This window comes from Puntigrus tetrazona, chromosome 4 (genome assembly GCF_018831695.1).
Source record: "Puntigrus tetrazona isolate hp1 chromosome 4, ASM1883169v1, whole genome shotgun sequence".
NCBI lineage: Eukaryota > Metazoa > Chordata > Actinopteri > Cypriniformes > Cyprinidae > Puntigrus > Puntigrus tetrazona.
In genome coordinates this window covers 28,110,814-28,136,731 of record NC_056702.1, presented here as the reverse complement: position 1 = coordinate 28,136,731, position 25,918 = coordinate 28,110,814, and the positions used below count along the sequence as shown (strand labels likewise).

Genomic DNA, 25,918 nt, shown 5'->3' with positions numbered 1-25,918 from the left:
TTTTTATCATCTTTTATTCTGATGGCACCCATTCACTAAATTGGATCCGCTAGTGAGCAAGTGACGCTAAATTATTCCAAATACGATTAAGAAAGAAACTCAATCCACATCTTAGATGGCCAGAGGGTGAAGAAATATTCATTTTTGGGTCAGCTATTCCTTTTAGGATTTTATTATACCAAGATATTTGTGTATTCTTAATCAACTTCAGTTAATGCAAGCATTCAACGCAACAGCATTCACAAAATATCTGACTAAACAACTTTTGAGTGAGACAGAAGTTTTTCACACTTCTTGTCTGCAGAGTCTGCAAAAATGGTGTAAACCGCTGGTTCTCTTATCATACCATCAAGCATTTGAAAACGATTAGGCTTTGACTCTTCACTTTCAACCATCTCACATTTATCAAACCACATTTATTTCATTGCAGTGTTCATGTATCTTATCATACCAGTAATTAATACATTTACAGCACTAATTTATTTGAAGGTTCTCAGGGTGCTCTCAAACCTCGGCCCCAAGACTCTTGAGCTCACCTAGGACACCAACTAGTATTAAACAAAGCTAAAAAAAAATTAAATGATTAAAAATAATGAATCAATAGTCTGTGAAACCTTCAAGAAAATTGTTACAGTTACATTTTCCCCCCTCGTGCACTCAAGAACAACGAGGTTTCACACAGCCATTGATCATAGCAGCGAAAACTCTTTATATGATTAGATTCATTTATTCTGAAGCTCACTTTCTATTTAGCTTCTAGTCACAGGTTGTGGTGGCGGCCAAGAACAAGCAGGGCAGTTGTGGGCAAAACGGAGTCAGAAATTACATTTAAATCCACAGGAGCAGATATATATACATACTCGGATGTGTTTAAGAGTACCCTCAGCCTTCAGGTCCAAAAACGGAGGTAACTTTCAGGGTATTCAAGTAGTCATAGCAGCTTCCTCTCCGGAGTAGGTTATGTTTCAGGGTTAGCTTTACTGACGAGACCGCAGTGGATGTGACAGATTGTGCATTTCATTATATGTGATTGCAATAGAATTCTTATATGTTTATTATATTTATATTTACGCTTTCTGCATAAATGATAAAACACTTTATAGCAAGATATTATGTTTATATTTGATTATCAACTCACTTAAGGATCTGCAATTTCTATAATTTGATCATAAAAAATACATATCTAATTTTGCATCAAACGAACAATATCATTTTTATTTTCATGGGTTTGAGATCAAATTGAACGTTAGGTGGCAATGTGCATGAAGCATGTAAATGACCTCTGAACAGAAGAAGAAAGAAACCGCATGCGCGCTTTTTCTTAGCGCCGCTCTCCTTAGAGACTTGTCGATTCGTTGCTCTGTTGAGAATGTCTTGCGTGTTAACCAGGGACATGCGTGTTTTTGGAACCGGCATACCTCGAGTAAGCAAGGTTTGGGTTAATCAACCAAGAGCTCAGAGTTTAGCCGATGGTAGATTAACCTTGCTTTCTGGAACACCCCCCAGAGACTCTAGGGCTAATGTTACGAAGGTAAGTACATGTGCATGTTCACTTCTGTGTTCAATAAGCTGTTAAATAACCTTAATCGTGTGTGTGTGTGTGTTCTAAAGTAACAAATGACTACTAATAAAGCAACTTCAATCAATGAAAACAAATAAGCCAGTGGCTAAACATGTGACAGGCTTTTAAGTGTGTGTTCATCCAAGCAGCTTTCAAAAAGCCACACCAGAAACCCACTTTGAATTAATACTCAGTTTTATTTCACCCTTCGCGCTTGTGCCAAACGTTCTTAACGACACGAATAGCAAAATGCGTAAAAAATATATACGACTTCTAACCTTGTTTACTAGCGCCACACAGCATCAGATTTTGGTTTAGTCCTGATTGTGATCTAGGCCATGACCACTTGCTGTGGAATATGGGCTAACCCATTTACACCAACAGCGTAGCCGAGTCCGACCCAGATGTTACATCAGTTGTAAAGTCCTTCGTTCTGACAGGCCTGTGGTCTGAAAACAAACTGTACTGTGACCAATGCGAGATGCGGTAAAGGTTCGTCCGAAAGCAACAACGTTTTATCCTTGTATTTGTTCGAACCTGTATCATCTGCTCGCCACGCGAAGGACTTGCTTTGTACTTTTATGCTGCGTCTTTGCCAAGTTGGTATATTGGTTTGTTTTCCACATGATGGCATAAAATCATACGGGATGACATGAGGGTGAGCAAACGATGACAGATATTTCTCTTTTGGCTGAACTATTTCTTTAACGCAGAGCTGAATTGATAGCTAGGCTGCGTTGAGCGCACTGCTGCAGGAGGGCTTGTTATTTTGCATTCTGTGCTGCAATTTATGACCCACGTACAGGTCACTGAGTGCAGCGGCAGCGAAGGGAGAAACTTGCAGTCTATCTTAAACGCCTGCCAAGCGGCTTCTCAATGCTACAGCAATCCCTGTATCAGGATCAGGCCACACAGGACCCCAGGGGCTAAAACGCACGCATGAGATTAAAGGATGCTATCAATACATACATGGGTTTTTTATTGATTTTTGCTGAATTTCATCTTTTATTGTATCTTATAATAATAAAACAAAATAACATATACTCATCAAACGTTTCTGCATTCACATCTTACGATTCAGTTTATAAGTCTTGTGTGAATCTCGTAATGAATTCAGAGTGTTACATTTCACAATTTAGTTATTTCTTAATGGAATAAATATAACCATTTGCAAATTCTCACACTTTTTTTTTTAAAGGGGCAGGTGAAAGAAGAGAATTTTACTTGCCCGAGCATACGAACTAATCTGATTAAAACATCTAACTGCACCAAAATTTCTGTGAGAACGGTTCTGATTTTATTGCATTTAGTGCATGTAAACGGCGATTAGTAACAACAACAAGGTAACTGAAACAAAAAAAAACCTTGTGGTGAAATCAAAACAAACAAAGGTAATGAAAGCAACTGCACACAGAATTTTATTTTTTTTTTAAATATCTTACGGCATAGTTAAACAACATGACTCGACCAAGAGAGGGACGTTTTCTGAAAGCCATGACTGCAAATTTGACTTTATATAGCTAAAATTAGTAGTAAATATATATACATTTTAGTTCAGTATTTGAATTTATTGAAAATATAGAATGTTGACAGTCTTTGTTCTATTTGGTCAGTCGAAATAGTTCCAAAGATCACAGCAGAACGGTTACGCATATATACAACACACAGAGCAGCGGTGTTTTGTTAACGAATGAGTCGGGTTTTGAATGATTTGGGTCAAGAGGTAAAGGGTCCATTCATAAGGACAGGCACTTGCTTCATACTTGAATGAATCAGTCGTCTGAAAGAATCGTTTGAAAGATGAGTCACTGAACATGCTGCCGTCTAGTGGCGATTTAGTATCAGACTATCCTATCTTTTTTCTTATTTATAATATATAAGATTAGTATAATATACATAATATAAAATACACACACACACACACACACACACACACACATATACATATATATATATATATATATATATATATATATATATATATATATATATAAATAAATGTATAATATTTCAGCTAAACTGATCTGTTACAAATGCAGTCCCTTCTGTTTCTTCTGCAGTGGAAAGATCGATCGCGATGGCAACGGCCCTATATTTACTTATTATATTAAGTGTCATTATTAGTAAAATGTATGGATTTCCGAAAGCTTATTGCATGCGTTATTTGGAAAATAGCCACAGTGGCTGAGCAAAAAAAAAAAAAAAAAGTTCAAACGTCAAGCCCTGGTTTGTAACAAATCACAATCTCAGGGACGTCAATGCGTTGAAAAAGCTAACATAAGCAAGCTAGCATGCGCTAAAAACAGCACCGTTGTTATATCACGACAATATGATGTGACACGCTCCCTCAGCCTCACGCAGAGCTGAGATTCATGAATATTAATAAACGATTGGCTACACTGCTGATGAATTTACGAATTGTACTACGGGGAAGGATTTGGCTTATGTTTATTAAATAGGTGGCGTGAATACCTGCGTAATGTTACGCAGCGATATGGCCACGGTAATATTAATATATGCGCGCGGATGAATGGCTGGTGTTTGTTGTCATTAATTAATCTCTGCAGGACTGCTCGATGTCTGATCGCCTGTCACGGCAATACACCGCTTCATGACAAATTTACAATAATAACTGTGCGTGATAAACAGAGGCTACCTTTCCTCACTTCCGGTACAGCGGACCACGCCCCAAGTTTGTTTGCAGTCCTTATATATTTCTATTGCTGTGTTAAATTATTTTTGGGTTGTGTCACCCAATACAACTGATATTAACAATGCCACACGTTTTACTAAAATTAGCCTATTCATTTTTGTAAGATATTCTAAGTCTAGCTGCATTGTTTGCAATTCTGACAAGCACAGATATACGTTTAAGTTTTATTTCATTTAAGGATCTGCAAACTTAAAAAGCAAGGTGTCAGCACTAGTGAAAAATGACTTATTCTGCATGTTTGATTCATGCTGAGCGGCCTGAATTAAAGTGAATTGTCATTTCAGGCTGTAAAACTGAATGACACTGTCCTATTTGGAGCGTCGAGATAAAATTGATACTTAAGTTATCTTCAAACTGGTCTTTTCTGATCTAAACATCCTTGTTTATGTGATATACGCTAATTTGTTTTTATTAATCGAGGTATTGTTTCATTGCATTGTTATGCACTGAAAAGTTAAATGCAATTAGTTTTGCCATTATGCCCAAAAAAAGGATGACTCTATTAAGCGCCTTTTATTTGATACAGTTATCATACTGCACCCCTGGTGTTTAAAAACCGTGCTGTGATTAGAGCTTTGTAATTAGCTGAATGCCTTACAAGATACATAATTAAGACAGCCTTTCGAACAGAATGTGCATATATATTATTGTCACGGTGAACACACGTCCGCTTATCTCTCTGCTTATCCACTAACACTTCACCCAGTCCTAGTAAAATAGTAACGAGCAGTATATTTTACTCACAAGCTTAGTGTCACTGGCAACATCGGAGAGCATGCACATAAGATCATTATTGTACAATTAATAGCTGCAGTTCTAACATCTATGCTTCAGTAATATCCACGAAGAATATTTGTATATATAGTATTGCAAAAATCATTTAATGGAGTATTTACGTAGTTAGTATAAGTAGTTACGATCTTTAACCTTAAAACAGTCAACTACGGTCTTGTGTACAAGCGATTTTTTTCTAAAATACTTAGAACCGTATGCGTCTCTTTGCCCCAATACGCAGTTGAACAACAGTGTGTGAGGCCCCAGTCTTCTTCCTTTGTTGATAGGAACAGGAACCGGTGCTGCGGTATATTCATGGCCACAGATCACGCACACGATGGAGAACTTCTTTTCCTGCTGTTTTACAGCCTCAGAAACTCAACAGGCACCATTATTAGCAAAAGCTTTTCTGACAGTGTTTTAAATTACGCACAGTCACAGCAGACGAAGACTGCAGCCAGATTAGAAGTCGAATACGTCTTTTTGTTGGTGTTGTTGTGTAAAGAGAAAGTTAAACCAAAAACGAGCATGCACTCCGCTCGTTTCACACTTTCTGTTGAACACTAAGGAGGACTTTTTAAATAATGCTAGCAACCAAACAGCTGAGGCAGCCATTGGCTTTTCATCACATCAATGGTCACCCTCAACTGTTTAGTTAAACCAAACATTCAAAATATGTTCTTCTGTGATCAACAAAGAGGCACTTGTTAGTTGAACTAACCCTTTTGGTAAAACTAAGAGGGGGCCGCCTCATAAGGGCAGACATCTTTCACCGGGCACCTATGACTGAAAACGTGTGTTTATATACTATTTGTGGGTGTGGTCAGCATAAGGCGTAATGATTGCTTCACATGCACTAAACATCAAAAAATACATAATTAAATCTGCCACACACACACACATATAGATATATTCACACCCCGACAGCCCAATTTTTACGCGCCACACAACATGCCTTTACATCTGTAATCTGGCGGATCTCGCCCCGCCCTCCTCTTAGATAATGCAGCGGCGCTTTTACCGTAAATAAACCAGAGGAGCGCACGATAAACGCGTTACAAGTGGCGGTCCTTATGCAACAAAATAATATGCTAGACAAAATCAGCACGCAACCTGTAATAACCGAGTGGCTGTGATCTAGTAAAGAGTTTAAACGAATGGGCTTCACTTATTCTCGCCTGAAGACGAAACCCACAAACGGCTCGATTAATTGCATTGAACGCTAAAGCGGCGTTTTAATGCCGCGTTTCCTCACGCTGGTTACGTGCACGAGACGTTTATATATTTAGGGCAAAATGGCGTAGTGGTCGTCCGAGGGAAGATCGCGAATGCGCTCGTGGACTATTTTGATTTCCCAGTGCGTCTTCACGAGGTACAGTACGGTACCGCACACCGAGGGGCGTACACATCCACGATGCGCTTCGCGAGAAAGGGGCAACTTCGTTTCTAGTCAGTTGTGCTGGGGGTACTTCTGTGTATTTAACGCTATTTTTGGGAGGTGGGAAGAGGAAGAATGAAAGAGGTCTCCCAACGGATCGGTCGTAAACATGAACGGTGCCCTGTACATTTCGTTTTTCCAAGGTCAGCTGGAGTCCGCGCTGGAGCAGGTAGTGCAGCTCGCCGTTCAGGAAATCACCAAGACAGTCGGGGCCACTCTGAATTCAATGCTGTTGGAAACGGCCACCAAAGAGCAGGAAAACCAGCGCTTAAGGGCGACCCTTCAGTCTCGTGGAGGCAACGGGAAAAGCAATGCGTCTAAGGGGAAAACGGACGCGAACAATGAAACAAAGCAACACACCCCCAGTCAAAACCCTGAATGTGGCGCTCGGTCCGAAACGCTCAGGCGCGAGCAGAAAGCTCGAGCAGTCGGTAAGGCTATTCGAGCGCAAACCGTGTGTTTTTTTTATTGAACGGAAACGAACGAAACGCGCTGGGCATCTCGCTCGGCGGTCCGCGTTATTAAAACGCTCGTGTTTACGACGCGAATGGCTTGGTGCGCAGTGGCGAGGTTTATGAAAATAAGGGTATACACCATTTTGAACGGAAGGAGGAAGTCGTAATTAACTTGGTCTGCTTTCGAGGCCGTGGGTTTCAATTCTCTGATTGTGTTTACGTGCCCCTGTGTTTTTACAAACGTGGCAGGAATGACCCTGCACCATGATGGAAAATCCAGCTTTAGCTGGCAGCTCTGTTTTACGACATGGTTTCTAGGTGATGTAAGTTGGTAACTAGCTGGTTGACTAGTTACCAAAACCACCTTGATCAACTGTTGTCTTGCTGCTCCAAGATGGTGCACTAGTTAGAAAGTTATGGCCTTCTTGGACCACGCAAAACACAACTACGCCGAATTTGATTTAGAAGTCTAACTTACGATTTTTAATTCAGATGTTAATTAAGATAAACTGGTCTTCAACGCTCAAGTGTTTTTAATCAAACCAATCATTTGATCCGTTGGAGGAAGTGTGCAAGTCTGCATAACAAACAATGCATTGTTTTAGCCCGAATGTTTAGTCTCCGTTGAGTGGAATTGCATGATTGAAGGAAGTTTTGGATGTCTGGCCGTTGAAATGAATCTTAGTCAGCAGTCTTCAGGCCTGTGCGGGCACGTATGCATAGACCTTTTTAATGTTTGGAGTATGGCTGACTTGTTGTGGCTGCTGCCAATGGCTGGTTTTGGTGATGACGCTCCTGTCGTTGAGCTGCTCCTTAGCGCTGCTTTTCATATTGTGGTGACGGTAGCCACGGGGAGGGGGCCTTTGCCTTGCATTTTGGCCAATAGAGGTGGTTAGAAGAGGCCACACCTACCAGACCCTGCGGAGGGTATCCATGGTTGGGGTTTCAGGGGGAGTGTTACGAGAGTCATCATCCCAAGCAGAGACTGCAGCGAAATCACAAAGGAGCCCAGCTTTGATGTCATAGCATGGCGTGTCAACATGTTTTCTCAAAAATGCACCATTTAATTTGCTTGCAACAGATGCACCACTAGAATTCAATGGGGATATCTGATGTCTTGCTCATTAAAGTTATCATGCCAGTTACATGTCTTTTTAAAATTGTATTTGAATAGGTAAACCTTTATTATGTTTAATCGCAGTTTTCTTAAAGTAAGTGATTATTATAGCTATATATAGACATGTAGTAATAAAATACTTATGAAAAGGAAAAACTAAAGAAAGCCCTATACATCTGGTAAAATATATAAACGCACTGCAAGAAGAAATTTTTATATTTGCTATAAATAATACATTGTAACTCGTAACCTTCTGTTGTCGTATTTTTCTAGTTAAAAAAATCAACATTTCTGCATGATTGGCCTACATTATTTTAAAAAAATGCCTCTAAAATTAGTTCTTTTTGATCAATTTCACAGAGCGCTTTTACTTTCCAGCCTCTCTTTGTCATAAAGATCCAATCAATTGCTAAAGTCATCATGCCTTAAACGTATATTCTGTTTCCTACTGCAATGCATCATATTACAGAAGTGAAATTGGTAGTAAATGGCATTTCGCGTTGCTTAGAAAGCGCTGCACATTTCCGACATTAGTGTGAGCCGGCTCGCAAATTACACCGTTTAAGAACGAAGAATGATTTTCCAACGTGGCTTGGTTTGTTCATATTTTAAGTGAGGCGTTTAGGGACTTTCAGTCGTCTGATCAAAATGGGCACCGTACAGTCAGGGAGGAATGCAGAGGACTGCATGCGGTGCATTTTAAAGGCTGCGTTTCTGCAGGGAGGTGCGTTTCATGCACATGACAAGGTAAGCGTCCAAATCAAAATTCAGACCCGCAGCACTTCCTTCTGATTTACATTCAAGCCGCTGATACCCTGTCACCGTAAGAAGTGCTGGGGTAATTATGCAGAGAATATTAATGACTCCTCTTTTGTCCTAAAATGCACTTTTTGGAGACCCCTAAACCTTTTAAAACTGAAATTTTCATACTTTTGCAAATCTCGATAATTTGCGTTGGGTTTACATTTAAAAAAGGGAAACATTTGCTCGGTTTGTGAACATGGTAAAGAGCATTATTATATGTGTACATTAATTTTTGTGAATGCATTTACTTGGTTTTGCAGTGTGAACTTCCCAATGCGGCCATCATACACGCGTGCATACGATACGGTAGTCTGCAAATGCTGTTATAGGTGAGGCTTAAAATACAGTTTTATGCAGTCCATCAGTTCCATTTCTGCATCAACAGAAACGCGTTCGTAGTGGGATTTTCATTTAGATTGTGTTCAGATCTTGACATAGCGTAATTGAGGCTTTAGATCTGAACTTTTCTTGCAGAAAGTAGGGAGCGAGGCAAATTGGTGTGATTCTCGTAAATGTCAGCCAGCAGCTTTATTTTGTGCCTTTCTCTGCAGTGTGTGTGGATGACGCAGAGATTAGAGAACCTACAGGCAATAACTACCTGTTTTTGTCACGAGAACTTTGTGAATTGAGTGAATATATCACAACGCTGTCTCCGTTTTCAGGTCAGTTAAAATCCGTTATGGAGCACGTGCTGGAGTTCGCCGTCTGTGAGCTGTCTAAAATCGTGGAAGACAGCTTTGACGACCTGCTCTCGGAGTTCACCAAGAAGGAGCGGGAAAACCAGATATTAAAAGAGCAGTTGCAGGACAAGAGCGCGGCGGAGGACGGTAGTGTGCTTGCTGTGGAAACGGAAGAGCGCCACTGTGAGTCTGTCTCTCCTAGCAGCTCCAAAGCGGAGAAGCAAGAGTCGAAAGGCGTGCAGGACCAAACGCACAAAAAAGAGAGGGAAAAGGAAAAAAATGAAACCACAAATGGTACAAACTGTTTTATTGACTAGTAGTTTGTAATTAGAATGTATGGACAAAGGTTGGGGTCTGTAACTTGCTGTTGAATCTTTAAAAGGGTTCACCCTGGCTACAATTATTCAATCGAAAATACAGTAGCCTATAAACGGTAATATTGCTAAATATTATTAAATGTAAACGTATAATTTTTGCCTTTTATAAGGACAGTACAGTAATTTGAAATGTATTCCTGTGTTGCAAAATTATTTTTCATCATTACTACTCCAGGCTTCAGTGTTGCTTGTATGTAAATAATATTATCAATGCTATTTTGTTACATTTAAAACTTAAGTGTCAGCTTCGATCAGTTGAGTGCATCCTTCCTCAATAAAAGTATTAATTTCAGTAAAAATTAATCTTACTGAACCTGGCAGTGTAAAGTTGTATAGAATCACTTCTTTTTGTGGAATGATTTTACTCGAATTAATTGCGCACTGATAACATTTGTTCATTTGTATGCATCGTTAGCACTGTTTAGTTGACCAATCACTAAAACAAATGAAAGAAAAATCTGTTAACTGTAAAAAAATAAAATAAAAATTAGTTTGATGCAGTTCCCTCACTTTCAGGCTGGTTCTGAGCACCGAGTGCAGGATTCAGTCTGCCATGATATGGCTTACTGTTCTGTACACGTCATTCTTCTACCAGGAACCTGAAACGTTCTGAAAGAACTTCTCAATGTTCATCTATTTATTGTTGTTTTCAGGTTGGAACTGTAACTGTTGTCCATTGTTTGATTGGCTCCTACGATCAATAAAACATGTACACAAACATTACTTTTAAATAAAATTCTGTTTAGTGCTCAATTTTCAACTGCATCAAGCTTTTGAGAGTTAAGATGCAATCTTAATTTTTCATAGAAGGCATGTCTGTCATAAAAAAATGACAGCGAGTTTAATTTAAATATGGCTGGTGTGGAATTAATGCTAAAAAGCTGAAAATGTTGAGGATTCTTTATACCCAATGTTCGAAGGCAAAATTTAATTTCCCCTTTTATTAAAGCATTATATTGGCACTCCTCAGTTTATTGTTCAACGACAGACAGACCAGAAACAAAAGTACTTTATTGTTTTGCCATCTGTTCTTTGGGTTTCATTCAGAATTCTATTTTTAAGCTGTTATGTAAAAACAAAGCACACCAGGCCAACGGTTCTGCTCACAATAAATGTCTTGTTTCCGACTGACGGTGCCTGCATTGCAGGTAATTATTGAATAAGACCCGGAGTTTGTACTGAAATATGTTTGTGCTTCTCAGTTATTGAATTTTATTCGCCTAATTACGGTTATTGCTTTCAAATGCAAAAATCGCTTTAAAAGTGAATTCTATGTTGTTTACAGCAGAATTCTGTATAGATCTTATAGAAAGGTCATTTGGTGTCCCGTTTCCTTAAGCATGTAACCTGACTTTAATTGGAGTTAAGTAAACCTGAAAAATAAGTCATTGTTTATCTTTTCCGTCTGTTTTTTTTTCTTCTCCCAAACAGAACCAGATAAGCAGACTGTCATTGCAGTGGCTCAGGACTGGGTGCCCATCCTGGACAAAGTCTTTGGGCAGAAGTGGTGCAGTGACCTCTGGCAGATCAAAGAGGTCACCAGCAGTAAAGAGGAGCGCACCGGGCTGAGCTCGGGCTCGGTGACCGACATGGACAGCTTAATTCGAGAGACGCTCATGCCGTCTTGCCTGGCCACTCAGAGGAAGCTGGAGCTCGAGGTGGGCCAGCCGCCCTGGTTGCCACTCGACGATATGGAGGTGGTTTCTCTCACCTCTGAGGCTCAAAGCGTTCCTGTTATCAGCTCCTCAGGTAGGCCGAGCCGTGATGATGATCTAGTACGGTCTGTGCTGGGTTGTAACATGTAATCTGGTTTGCATTAGCATTTGCAGTTAGAATATATTACATTTTAAAATATGAATATTCGGGTATGTTAAGAATATTTAACGTTTACTTTTGATTACATATAAACACTGTCACAATTTATTGATTCTCCCTAGTTCTACTTTTTTCTGTAATGTTTCCTTTTCTAAAAGTCCTACCGTGTGTCAAACCATTTAGCAATCGGGCTATAATCAGACCATGTAATTATGCAAACAAATAATTGTGCATGTTAGTAAATGCTGCTGATGTGTAGCTGTGAAACACAATGTCGTCGTCATATTCAGTCACCCTAGTGAGATTCCCAAGTGTTTTTGGCAGATGAAAAATTTTGTTAATGTTTAAACAGTTTACAGTTCTCTGATAACAGTTGATGGTCACATTGACATGCAAGTAAACAAATAAAATGTTTCTGTTATTAGTGTTTAAATTATTTTAGTTTTATATTCTTCTGCATTTATTAAACAAAACCTGCAGTAGTATATATATATATATATATATATATATATATATATATATATATATATATATATATATATATATATATATATATATATATATATGTATGTGTGTATATATATATATGTAATGTGTGTGTGTGTCTATATGTTTAATGTTGTGTATGTAGTAATGTGTGTGTGTGTGTGCATATTAGATTAGATTAATTCTGACTATGTTTGAATTATTTTTAAAGTGAGTAACCTAGACTTTTTTTACTAACATTGTTACTTTTAAATTGAAGTTTATCAATTGCATAATGAAAACAATATAGTAACGAGGTTGTTTTCATTATGCAATTGGTAACAAACTCTTAACATACCAAGTTCTGCATCTGCCAAGCACTGAGTAGGGATTATAATATATTATATTATATAATTATATATTATAATTTGAAATCATGCCAGCTTTTCAAGTCCCTTTCTTTGTGTATATACAGGTGACGACTCTCAAATCAGATCCCCTTCTATGTTGCAAAGACTCCTGACACTTCCTTCGCAGCTTCTCGAGGATGACGATGAGTCCATGGATGCCGTTCCCAGCGTGGAAGTGTCCACAGAACCGGGTGATTCGCAGCCCGGTAAGGGCTCAAAGAGTGAGCAGATGAATAAGAAAAAGGAAGAGGAGGATGACGAAGAGGAGGATGACGAAGATGACGACGAGTCGGCGGACAGGACGGAGTCCTTGAAACACAAAGGTAGGAGAAAATCCCATGCTTGCAAAGAGTGCGGCAGGAAGTTCAGTCGAGCACATCTTCTCAGAGCCCACCGACAAACACACGAGGAGACGCCCAACAGATGCCCACAATGTGGAAAGAGTTTCTCCCAGCCTTCAAGGCTCCAGGCTCACTTACGGACACACACAGACAAAACAATATAAGAGTGTGTAGATGAAAGAAACTCAAGAGGCTTTCCAGTAATAATTGCTTCTCGAAGCGAGTCAGACTTTCAAATCCATTTCAAGTACTGGTGAAGGAAATGCAAGAAACGTGTAGCCTTTTTTTTCTTTTTGAAGGTACAGTGAGGTAAACGGATTAGTCATCAGACACAATTTGAGATGTCTTTACCTCCATTACGTTTTCCTAATTTTAAGGATTATTGGAAGCGTGTGTAGATATCAAAGTAGGATATGTACAGACCATGAAAATAAGGATCGAAGAATTTCATTTTTCCATTGGGTGTTTTTTCATAACACAAGTTTTAAAACATCCTAAGACTTTGTAAATATTTGAGACGTGTTACAGGAAGTCACTAGTTAATAGGTCCCATGCAGCATGCTGGTCTTGTTTCTTTTTACAACCTTTTTGAATGTGATCAAACGAACCAGAGAGTGTAACACGTCTCCTGCGATCAAATGGACCGGTTTTTCATATGTCCTTACTGACTTAGTACTCAACATGAAATACCTCTTGTGTTTAGATGTCATACTGGATTTTTATATGATTAAAGTCTCGACTTTCACGTCAGATTCTAGACGTTTTCTTCAACCTTTCGCCATGGATTGAGGATGTCAGTTTTCGACTTGAACTTGCACATCTGTCATCGACTGCATGACGTGCACAACCAAGGATCTCTTCAAGGAGGATGAGATGAGAAGAAAATTGCATTGAAATGGTTCCCGAAAAGAAACTTGAAGCTCCTAAATCTTCATATTCTCATTTCAGTGACTTTAAAAGAGGATCTGACTTTACTAGTATCCTCAACTAGAGTAGCGTCTTCCTGTACTGTTCGGCTGTGGCTCGATTCTTGAACTGGAAGATTTGTTTTTTCCAGCAACGGTGGCATGTATGTGTATACAGAGTCTTCCTTAGGGAAGCCGTTATCTACCATTTCCAGAGAGGCAGACGGATTCTGCACTTACAATTTTTGCCCTATATCGAGGAGATGTAGGTCCCACCTGTTACGCACATTCCCACTCTCAGCCCTGAAGTTTTACAATATCTCTGTCGGTAATGAGCATGATGGGAGAGGGGGAAGTACAAGGTGTTACTGTTACTGCTCGGATCAATACCTCATCGATGGGACCATATCTTTCGGGACTTCTGCAATATCAGGAGTTAAGGTCCTGCTCAAAAAAATAAACAAAAAACGTTTACAAATGAAACGGGACCGGCCAGTTGGCCTGCTTATTATTTGATTGTGCATTAAAAATGTGGCTTATTTTGCTTTCCGCTACTTAATACGTCCCTGTAGGAAGGTACCAAGAACTTGCGACCCAAAGATTACAATGAAGGGAAAACACTTTCGACCATACATATTCATTTGGATTGTATTGCCTTTTTTTTTTTTTTTTCTTTTACAATATGGGCCATTACATTTTACATTATGAACCCTAAGCTTCTTTCAGATGTATTAAGTATCGTAACTTCATTTATAGAATATAATGAAGTACTTTATCTGTTTAGTGCCTAGATTTAAGCGTTTAATAAGCTGATATTGTAGGTTTTGGTGATAATTGAGAGGTAAATTCATTGTTTAGCACCCTGCCTGTTAAAAAAAAAAGGGAAAAAAACAAACAAACCAGAACTACTATTTTCTTGTGCTTCGTGCTTTCTCCTTAACAGTCAGCTCTAGATATTGTACTAGTTCTTTAATTGTTACTTCCAGTCAGATCTGACTTTAATGTTAAAATAAATCGGTATGTTTAATCGATTCAGACTGGTTCACGGAAAGAGTTAGTTCACCCAAAAATATCTTTCAGGTTTAGTCATGCAGGTTTGAGGTTGAACTAATAAATAAAGACTCTTTATAGTTCATCCAAAAATACAACTGTAACCATGTGCTTTGATAAATATCGGTAACCAAACAGTCGCTGGTAGTTATTAACCTCCATAGCGTGGAGAGCTATTCTTTGCTTCAACAGAACATGAGGGTGAATAAATGAGGACAGAATTGTCATTTTTGGGTGAAGACTCAAGCTAATTGCAGCTTGTGGATCCAAAAGACTAAAGAGGAACTGATATGAGTAAGAGTGACAATGTTATGGTATGTTTCCATTTGTTCTGGGTTACAAAAAGCAATTTAAATGAATATTGAAGGACTTGAATTTTGCATCCGACTTAATGCAATGAAATGGCGCCATATACGCCCATCCATTTAGGACCACGAATTAAAGAATCTTAGCATGTAAAATCGCTTTGGGCCGCAGATATTTATTCAGTACTGGCGAATATATGATGCAGTCTCTTGTAAAAAAACCGACTCTGTGGGGTATGTTTGTTTGCAGTGACTTCCCTGGAAGTGCTTCATGGTGACTCCATTGACCGGCATCAATACCCTACGCCTGTTATTTTATTTATTTTCAGTAACTCTTTTTTTTTTTTTTTTTTTTAACCAAAATGAATAGCGTCTTTCTGCCAAACTGTCTGACACGTGAGCTTTGCGATGCAGTCCAGCATTCGCCCAGAATACTGCATTCTTCTAATGAACTACTTGAGCATTTTGGTGTTTTGTTTTGTTTTATGTTATGCATGATAACTCCTTTTTAGTGGTTTTGTTCATTTTCAAGAACCTGTATTGTCATGTATTGAAAAAGAACACTTGTTGTTGTAACAGACCAATTGGATCGAATCTTTTCCATGGATCATGGTAAGCGGTTTACTGTTTTATGGCATAGTAGCTATGTATATTTACCATATACATAGTAAATGGATTATAGAGTTCAGCATTTGACCAATAAATGCAAAGTATTACTTTTGTACCATTTTCTTTTTACTCCAGTATGAATTTTGCACTGTTTTTCTGTTACTCCACACATCCATACCTCAGTTTTGTTGGTAGTCTGAAAGCATTGCTCGGTTCATTACCTCAGGACTCATTCACATTAAGCGTATTTATGGCAAAAGTAGATAAACACGAGAGCTTTTACCTTTTATTAATGTTTTTTTTTTTTGGTGGACTATCTCTAAATTGGGAGAAATAAACAAGTCGCAGGGTAGTTTAATGAAAACATTCTATTTAAATCAATGTTGTTATTTTACAATAAAAGCCCGTTATGAACCACATATAGAGAACATCTATACTAAATTTGCACAAAATTTGGTCTACGCTCGAAAATCATTATTATTATTATTATATTATCATGATTGAGAAGTCATCTTTTAGGAATTCCTGTTGTTGTAACCAGCATTTAATTTCTACTTCTTTTCCAAAAAGTTTTACCTATCACTGAAATGTCTTTTTAATGTGACTGGAAGTAGTTGTACATTTTGAATTATGGCAATATATTAAAAAGGTGAAATATTGCATCAATTACATGTTTTGTCATTTTTCAGTCTAAGTTTTGAACTGTATCCATAAAATCTGCTTCCTTTTATTTCTACCAGCGCAACGGTAAAGAGGGATGTTTATCTCAGCTTAGTTTCTGAGCTCTGTGTAGCTGGGATCTCTAGAAATTAACGTTTTTCTTAAACATTGATGCACATATGTGCAAATGGCCCTGGGGTTTGTTTGTTTTTTTTATTTTATAAATTCTACAGTAAAGTCCTCCAGCTAGATGCAACTTGGAAAAAGCCTGTTTGATGCATTTGTGACGTTCTGAGCAGTAACAGCTGTGTGATGCTTGCAGTTTGATTTTTATTATTATTATTTTTTTTCAGTTGTGGAAGTTTTTGCATACTGCAGTCTCGAGATGCACCTTCACAGCAAACGAAATAACTTGCAGGATGAATATATAGAGAGTGTATATGTGCTCCTTATTTAGATGCAGGTGAGTTTCTTCTTCAGAACAGATTTGGGGAAATTCACATCACTTTTTCAACAATGAGTCCTCTGGGGTGAATGGGTACCGTCAGAATGAGTCTAATCCACACGACTCCAGTCCATCAGTTAACACTGAAACAAAACGCTCCTTGTGTGCAATCAACAAATCCATCAATTCAATTGAACTTTAAGCCATTGCTTTTGGCCAGAATGCAAGTGAAAAATAACACTGTGTCCAGTAAAAAAAAAACATCCTGTTGTCCTCTCACGAGTACTTTAGCAAAGTAAAGTTAAAAAAGGTCTTGATGGATGGGTTTCTTACAAACATGGTGCTTTTTGCTGTGTACTCTGATGGATTCATCAGCTGTCTGGACTCTCGTTCCGACGGCACCCATTCACTGCAGAGCAACTGACGTAACGCTGCATTTCTCCAAATCCGTTCAGATGAAGAAACCGACTCATCTGCATCTTGGATGGGCCGAGGGTGAGTACATTTTCAGCAAACGCTACATTTTTAGACGAACCTTTCCCAACAGCTTTAACTTTTTTTTCTCTAGCCAATTAAAAGGTAGTTTAAATCCCCTCTGGCTCAACGTTGTGAACAAACAAAGCACGAAAGCGAGCAAACTTTGAACAATTTTAAGGGCACTGTAAAGTAATAACTACTGAAGTCTCTTCCCGTTTAATGGTGATTGATTGTATCTCTCGTCTCAGGTCTCACTGCCTCTTAAACTTTTCAGTTGGTTTCCTTGTGGCCCTGCCGGCACATTACCCACAGTGTGTCAGAAAGTGTAACAGAGACAAACACATTACTGGAAGGGATCCTGTTGGGAAGGATGCAATACAATTATATCAAACATATAAATAAATCTTATTATAATTCATATTATATTAACTATATATCAGTGCATTATCAGTTATAATTATAAGCTGCTGTATCCAAACGGTGTAACCCAGGCGAGTGTTTTTCATCTTGAGGGCGGCAGGAACTCGCTCGACAATACATTTTATTTATTTTGGTTTCGTCCTTGTAAAAGTGCACAGAACAACGCATACCGATGCCTCTTAGGTTTTGTACTTGTTTCGAATTCACTGTTTGCATGGTAACATTTATATATAATTCAGCATTATTATTATTATTTTTTCCATTATCCGCATAAACCGATAGGAATTGTATGCATAAAGGTAACATATTTTGCATTTGTCTTCATAACTCCTTTCTAGAACTCCACTTTTGAAACAAATTAAAATCACATCTGGTTGCAATAAGCTAAATAAATAGTAAATATTATAAAAACATGTATTTATTTTATAGAGTGTGATCTTTTTTATTTGCATTCATTGCATATATATATATATATATATATATATATATATATATATATATATATATATATATATATATATATATATATATATATATAGTACTTCCTACGCCTTTTTAATTCAGTTCAATTCATATTTTCTCTTATCAGTGGTTACATTTCATATATGCACTTTTAAGCATAAAAACCATTAATTATTTTTGCATGACCCCTTTGTTCTCTACAACGGAATGCAGGTCTCATCATTTGCATATCATCGATTAATGACAATCACGCGCTGCCCATCCGCTCCATAACAACTGTGGAGCGCCGGAGCGTGCGATTCTCTTCACTACTCCTGAGCTTTTGTTACGAGCGACTGCTGATGTGTCTGTTTTTCAGATGATGTACGGTGATAGCGCCGAATTAGCCCGAGCACATCTGGTTGCACAAAACACATTTTCTGAGCCCGTGCAGATGTTTATCGTGTGCACCTCGGCCTCGCGCTCGAATAACGCGCACGAAAACGAGCATTTGTAGGAAGTAAACAAAGTAGCAGCTCGGCGGACGGTACCGCTGCGCGCGCATTTACATTTTTACGACGGAAGTGCAACGGCTGAAACCCGGAGGAAAGCGACAACGGGAGTGAAAACGAAGCGGAATTAGTCAATGAGAGGGAGGAGAGAGCGAGAGAGAAGGAGTGTGTGCGACAGGGAGGCTGCTGGACGCTGGGGCCGAGGTGGACGTGGCGGGTCCGGCAGGGGTTTGATGTGGGTTCCGCTTACGGCGCGTTGACGGCCGCAAAAAAAAAGCAATGAACAGGTAAAAAAAATCGCCGAGGCGTTCACCCGAGCGGTTTTGTCCGCGTTCTGCTATTTTCATCTCTTTTTTTCCCCTCCTCCTGTCTCTCTTGATAGGTGGTGATGAGAGCGTGCATGAACCGCGCAAGTCATGCAACTCACCACGTACGCTCTTCTATCGCGGCGAGCGTTTTGCATTGTTATGCAAAGGTGAACGAGTCGATGTTTGCGTTCAAAAGTTGCAGCTGGCTCAACTTTCCCTCAGCGGATCGTTCAGTTGGCTGATGCAGCGACGTTCAGCTACAAACAAGATGGCCACTGGCTCGCGCACGCTGAAGCTGTGGCATTTTTACCCTCCTGCCTTTGTATGTTCTTCATCACCACCGCTGGAAACGCCGAAACGCGCCCCGCATGCCGATATACGCGCCGTTCGCAACCCGTTCCGCGTCTGTATCGCTCGTTCTCCGTTCCCGGGCGTCGTGGATTAAAACGTTCTCTCGTAAGGAAAAAAAAATGCTAAAGATTTATTGTGTGCAAAAACGCCGCCAGATTCAAGAAAGGCAGCAGAAAAGTGCATGATGCGTGGCGAACTAGCGAAGCTACACTGACTAGTTGCTTTAGTTATTTCTAGTAAAAAAAAACGAGGTTTGAGCGATTGTACAATGCGCATTTACGCCAAGTTTCTTTATCTTTTTATTTTTGTTGTCTTTCTGTTTTTCGCCGGCCTAAAATGTGTACTTTCAATCATTCAGCGCAGGCAGTTACACAAATGCCACGACGTTGTAATTATACACTTATACGCTTAAACTGTTTCGTTTCCTCAGGAAAAGAGCACGGTATTTTTTAAAAAAAAAATTATTTTTTGCTTCGCGCGACTCTTTAATAGTACATTATGAAGGGAACATCTGGTTGCAATGCTTCTGCAATGTGTCAGATTGACTTTGACATCTTGATGGGTAGATGCTTCTGTCAAGTTATTGTTCTTGTTCATATGTACATGCTGTAAGCATGTATTGGTGTTCTGCACAGCAAAATTATACCAAGGGTTTGTGTAATTTCGTGTTGTGCATAATCATGTTTGTCACATGCATTCAAGCCATGCAGCCAACAGCCATTTTGAAATGACTTTTGAAATACATGCCACATAACAAATGATGTGAATCAGTGGTTAATTGAGCATTACATGAAATGCAAACTTTTTCCTTTAATGCAGATTACATTTTGACAGTTTAAGTCCCGCACAAGCTCCATTCACGTCGTATCGGAATAACCGCAATTGTGAGATCAGTGCATATGAATGGGATCATAGGTTCCTAATTATTAATGGAAAATTCTGAAGCTATTCAATAACTATAGCTGTGCGTGTTAATAGTACAGTATAGTTTGCGTGCATCCGTTTTTGAAAAACAGCAATAAAGTTAGTTGGAAAATACTTTTTAGCTGGATTGAGACATGTGTGACCAAACTGTATTTCCAAGCATATGGTAAAATACACAAAAGCATCAAATACAAACCCAATGTTGCATTGGTGCTAAAGAAAAAAACCCTTGTTTGTTTGGAAAGAATGAGAGAGAGAAATATGAAATTGCCCAGTCTACAGTCAACTCGATCTGTATTTATAAAGCACTTTTAAAGCCGCAAAGGTTGACCAAAGCACTTTACAGAAGGAAAAAATTATCATTTTAATCTTCACCCTCCACAGAAAAAGCACCATTTTTGGACCATAATCAATTGACCGTATAATAATTTTCATGTATAATTCTATCTATAATGTACTTGGCACAAGTGCAACCTATTAGTTTTTAATACAGTAAAAATCTGGAATTATAATTACATTTTGAAACATTTTTGGTCACTTCGTCAGGCTCATTCATTGTTAAAGAAAAACAGAAAACACACCAAGGATGCAACAATTACAAATTTTAATATTACAAATATTAAATATTACAAATGAAAAATAAAAATAATTCTATACCCAAATGAGAAATACAACAATTTTAGTATCAAAAATGTTATGCTGCCATAAGCCTAATTGTACTAGCCTGTATTGCTCAAAATGAACAGCTATTTAAAGTTAAAATGCAGTGCACTTAATAGTTTTTGTCTTGTATTTCCCCATCTAGGATCCAGGGGAATCACCGTTGTTCCTAACCCAGGACAGTGGTTATCGCGGCAGCGGTGACAATCCCCACTCAGGAATCCCCCTTCTACCTGTGTGAAAGTAAGGTATAATACTCATAACAGGCCCTTCGGTCGGCCGGTGGAGTAGTTTCCACCAGGATGGCAGAGTTGGAGACCGAATGCATCACTTTAGGACTAAACAATTTGGTGTCGGAGTGCGGCACGCCACCACCGCTTGACCCTTTACAAGCAGAGTGCACCACGCCAACCCTGACCATGCTGTCGTCCGAATGTAGCACGCCGACGCTCAGCTCGCTGGCCTCCGAGATCGTGGAACCCATGGCTATGCTGCCGTGCATCAAAAGCGAGCCAGACCTCGACCCCATCCGCACGGTGGACCTGTCCGTGATCCAGCCCCTGAGCACGGCCGAGCTGGGCTCCGAACAGATCAAGATGGAGATCAGCGGCCTGGACTACATCAAATCGGAGCACCACAGCGACCTCCATTCCTTCCACAGCACGGAGCTGGACTCCTACAAGTCACACTATGAACCCAGTCTGGTGTTCGATTACATCACTCACGTTTCGGACAGCTTGGAGTACATCAAGTCGGAGCAACATTCGGACCTCCACAGCTACTACGCCAGCGAACTCGGCGCCATCAAGACCGAGTACGAGCCTAACCTCATGTCCAGCCACATCAAGACCGAGATGAACGGCTTGGAGTCCATTCACATGGCGGAGCTGCGCACCGAGCTCAACAAGCTCCGGCCCGAAACCGCCATCGACAGCATGGGGAAAATGGACTCGGATTTCCAATCGGGAAACCTTTACGAACTGACGTCCGTCCAGGCGAGCAAAGCGACTGCCGCGCACAACCAAACCAGCACAAAAGGCCATGCGCCGACGCCACGCAAACCTCGCAACCTCACGGGAGAGAAGCCGTTCTCTTGCACTCAGTGCGGGAAGAACTTCAGCACCCTGGGTAACCTGAAGACCCACCAACGCATCCATACCGGCGAGAGGCCTTACACCTGCTCCCAGTGCGGGAAGAGCTTCGGCCAGGCCGGTAACTTAAAAAGGCACCAGCTCATCCACACGGGGCAAAAACCTTACACTTGCGCGCACTGCCCAAAGGGTTTCACCAAAGCGGACGACCTCCGCTCGCACCAACGGCTGCACACGGGCGAGAAGCCGTTCAGTTGCGCCGAGTGCGGCAAGAGCTTCGGCCAAACGAAGGAACTCAAAGCCCACCAGTTGAGCCACACGGGAGAGCGGCCCTTCTGCTGTTCGCTGTGCGGCAAGAGCTTCACTAAAGAGACGAGTTACCGCAATCACCAGCAAATCCACACGGGTGAGAAGCCCTACAGCTGCACCCAGTGTGGCAAATCTTTCAGCAATTCAGGGGTCCTCAAAACGCACGAGAAGATTCATTCCGGGGAAAGACCGTTCGGCTGCACCCAGTGCGGCAAAAGTTTCGGTCGCTTGGGACATCTAAAAGCACACCAGCAAATTCACACGGGCGAACGGCCGTACACTTGCCAGCAGTGCGGGAAGAATTTCAGCCAATCAGGTCATCTCAAAGCACACGAGCAGATTCACAAAAGAGAACGGCCCGATCTTAGCAGTGGCAGCAGTCGCAGTAACGATAGTAGCTAAAAGAAACCTCATTACGTCTCAAAAGTATTACTCTTTTTATTTTGTCGTTGTTGTTTTGTTTGTTTTTGTTTCTTTTCCTTTTCTTTTCTTTTTTTATAAAAGCTACAGTATATATAAATATATTATAAAATATATATGTTTCATTATGTTTTCATACCTTACGTCTCCTCTTGTTTTCTTAATATCTTCTTTTGGGTACAGTCGTGACTGATTTTCTCTTATGAAAGTGTCTATGTTTGGGATCAGTGAGCTTACAGAGAGTCTCTTGTCTGATCTGTGTCGTAGTGAGTGCCATTCTAGTTTCTTTCCTCCAGTAAAATACTCAGTGTACACGTTTATTGATAATATGTAATTCTTAAACCATGTACTGGAATGAATTATTAAAGAAACTAATGTAAAAAAAAACAACAACAACAACAAATCTGCTGTTATTTTATTTTTTTTTTTTTAGAATTCAGCGAGTTCCTGTATTTCTTTTGTGCGTTTGAAGATGTTTCTCACCCATGCCTTTATTTACAGCAGTGGTTTGATAAATGCAAAAAACGGCCGGTTCGGTTTTGACTTGTGCATCTGTTAAAAATAGACGGGATACTTATAAAGGGAAAGTTAACCTTAAAACGAAGGTTATTTTTATAATCTACTCACCATCAAGTTGTTCCAAACCTGTATAAGTTTCTTCTGTTGAACAAAGAATAGAATGTAGTTTGAAGAATTGTTGGTAACCAAACAGTTGATAACAGACAAAGTCAAATGATCTTATTTGGCATTCAGCAGAAAAAAGAAACTCAGAAAAACTGGAGGTTGAGCGGCTGACAGAGTTTAAATTTAAGTTCTGTCAGTAATTATTCACCCTCATGTCGTTCCAAACCTGTCCACCAAAGACCTCCATTCATCTTCTTCGGCAAATTAAGATATTTTTTAATGAATTCCCGAGAGCTCTCTGACCTCACCGTAGACAGCAAGGATCCTAACTCGATCAAGTCCAGAAACGTACGTAATTTTTTATGTACCAAGTTTATTACCAAGTTTTTTATGTATCTAATACTCCCAAAAATGGCACCAGGGTGATGCGGAGGAGACTAATTGTTCAATAAAGTCAATTATGTTGCGTACATTTTAGTTTTTCTTTGCGCAGAAAAAAATATTCTCGTAGCTCTGTTAAATAACGGTTAAACCACTGACGTCACATGGATTATTTTAACTATGTCCCTACTACATTTCTGGACTTTGATCATGTTAGGCTGTCTGTTGAGGGTCAGAGAGCTCTTGAAATTCATCCAAGAATATATTAAATTGAAGAATGAGTCGAAAATGAGAATTTTCATTTTGGGGGGAACTATCCCTTTAAGGCTGGTATGCGTTGCTTGTTTAGTCCTATACATACCATGATTGTTTAAGTGTGGCTATGTGGGGATTTACTGAGTGTCTACTTTTTTCACTCTTGCGGCGGTTGTTCAAACGGCATCGATGAAACGGCTTCTGCACCTGTAGGATTTGGTCTGCCTCCGATCCAGTAAAAACTGGACTGCATGGACGTAGATGAATGCAGGCGGCAGAAGGACGTAGCTTCTTTCTCGTTTCTCATTAGGTCTCAGATGCTGCGATTTCTATATTCACGTGTCGTTCTTATGAGTCACAAAATGTTTAGAGCAATTTGTTGACTGTAGCTCAATCATCTCTGTGGAATTTCTTAAACAGAGGTGTTTGTTACAGAGAAACGGGGAATGCGCATGTGTTTTCAATCAAACTGGGATTTAAAAGCAGTTCATCAGCAAGACAAAGTAAAGTTTAATAGCTGTAAAAGAAATTCTTTAGAGTTAAGACATTGGCGATTTGGATGTTCGAGTATAAATATAAACAAAGCGTATTGGTCCAAGAATTTCACAGTTAGAAATGTAATCTGTCTCTCCTCGCACCTATTAATTTGCAGCATTGATGTGTGTTTATTTTAATGTAATTCTATGGGCCTGCACGTGTTATCTCCGGCACTGATGATATTTGCAGGTCCTGTGAGAATCGCTGAACTTGTTTTGTTTGACTCCAAATAGTTATTATGGATGTTTATCACCTAATTGGTGTCCCAATAGTCTCCTCTTTCGCAAGGGAGCCAGTCTAAAGTAGGCTAAAGTAAACTTAGCATAACATAAACTGTGTGTGGGTTAAAATTACAGATTGCGGCAGATTGTTGACATCCTTAAGACGAGTAAAAATCAGCTTATGGGTATTTTTTTATCTAATAGGCGGTTTTTATTGTCTGTGCATGGCTTGTGCAAGTGCTTCACCTGAATTAATGCTAAATTATTCAGACGAGTATGGAACAGCTGAATGAGTTGACAGTAGCTTTATGTTGAAGGATGTGGACTCGTAATACAAAAACACAAAAGCTTAATTCCCACTGATCTCCCAGCTGTTCCAGGGTAATTATCCAGCTTTGAGGAGTTGTTGCGTACAAACTGGAATGACTTCAAGCTGTGTTTTACCTAGCATGGTGTTCTGAGTCAGATCTGTATTCACCGCTGGCTGATATTTGATATACAAGCACAATGCCATATATATATATATATATATATATATATATATATATATATATATATATATATATATATATATATATATATATATATATATATATATATACATAATATTTATATTTTTGTATATATATTTATATATATATATATAATATTTACACATATATTTATATAAATAAATAAATATATATATATAGTTTATTGAAGTGAACTGCAAGGTGTTTTACGAGCGCACATTTAACTGTTTAATATCGACCCAAAAGTGATGTTTGATTTCCAAAAGGGCCAAAAACTGTTAATAACTTATGTAGACTTAAAACTCAGACCGTCTCCATATAATTTTCATATCCAGAAATGTGAGGTCAGCCACCAGAGGTCGCTGTCACCTCATCATTAGAGGTTTGTCATCGACTGTACGTACGTTTTACCTTGAAATATATTACCTAATAAGACTAAGTTGGATCTTTCCAAACGCCATTTCTGACAGGAAGGTTGAAGAGTACGTACGAAAACGGCAGATTGATTTACGGCAGCAACAAAGGCATGTTTACTGCTCTATTGCAATTAC

The 25,918-nt window shown here is 39.3% G+C and overlaps 2 protein-coding genes and 1 long non-coding RNA gene across 7 annotated transcripts; all 3 read left to right on the top strand.

Moving 5' to 3' along the window:
- Window positions 1–6,351: 6,351 nt before the first annotated feature.
- On the top strand, window positions 6,352–16,485 carry LOC122342471 (zinc finger protein 24-like). Its single transcript, XM_043236293.1, has 4 exons — window positions 6,352–6,917; window positions 9,525–9,836; window positions 11,351–11,668; window positions 12,675–16,485. The coding sequence occupies exons 1-4, from the start codon at window positions 6,596–6,598 to the stop codon at window positions 13,112–13,114; spliced, it is 1,392 nt and encodes a 463-aa protein (XP_043092228.1). The 5' UTR covers window positions 6,352–6,595; the 3' UTR covers window positions 13,115–16,485.
- Window positions 6,924–9,518, top strand: LOC122342474. The gene is made up of 3 exons (XR_006250577.1): window positions 6,924–8,805; window positions 9,123–9,191; window positions 9,414–9,518. It is a non-coding gene; the product is annotated as an uncharacterized LOC122342474 (long non-coding RNA).
- Window positions 16,486–18,399: 1,914 nt separating the features above from the next.
- Window positions 18,400–23,230, top strand: LOC122342469 (zinc finger protein interacting with ribonucleoprotein K-like). Of its 5 annotated transcripts, none has more exons than XM_043236291.1 (3): window positions 18,400–19,061; window positions 19,157–19,249; window positions 21,163–23,230. In XM_043236291.1, the coding sequence occupies exon 3, from the start codon at window positions 21,320–21,322 to the stop codon at window positions 22,817–22,819; it is 1,500 nt and encodes a 499-aa protein (XP_043092226.1). In that variant the 5' UTR covers window positions 18,400–19,061; window positions 19,157–19,249; window positions 21,163–21,319; the 3' UTR covers window positions 22,820–23,230. The 5 variants fall into 5 exon arrangements, with proteins under 5 accessions (XP_043092226.1, XP_043092223.1, XP_043092225.1 ...); XM_043236288.1 differs by having other exon boundaries at window positions 19,157–19,538; XM_043236290.1 differs by lacking the exon at window positions 19,157–19,249.
- The last annotated feature ends 2,688 nt before the right edge of the window (window positions 23,231–25,918 follow it).

What these genes read in the sequence shown, in the direction of transcription:
- LOC122342471 (XM_043236293.1), top strand. Translation starts at nt 6,596, where the DNA reads ATGAACGGTGCCCTGTACATTTCGTTTTTCCAAGGTCAGCTGGAGTCC. An exon ending in AAAAAATGAAACCACAAATG is followed by an intron (nt 9,837 to 11,350) that starts GTACAAACTGTT and finishes TCTCCCAAACAG; the next exon opens with AACCAGATAAGCAGACTGTC. An exon ending in TCCTGTTATCAGCTCCTCAG is followed by an intron (nt 11,669 to 12,674) that starts GTAGGCCGAGCC and finishes GTGTATATACAG; the next exon opens with GTGACGACTCTCAAATCAGA.
- LOC122342469 (XM_043236290.1), top strand. Translation starts at nt 21,320, where the DNA reads ATGGCAGAGTTGGAGACCGAATGCATCACTTTAGGACTAAACAATTTG.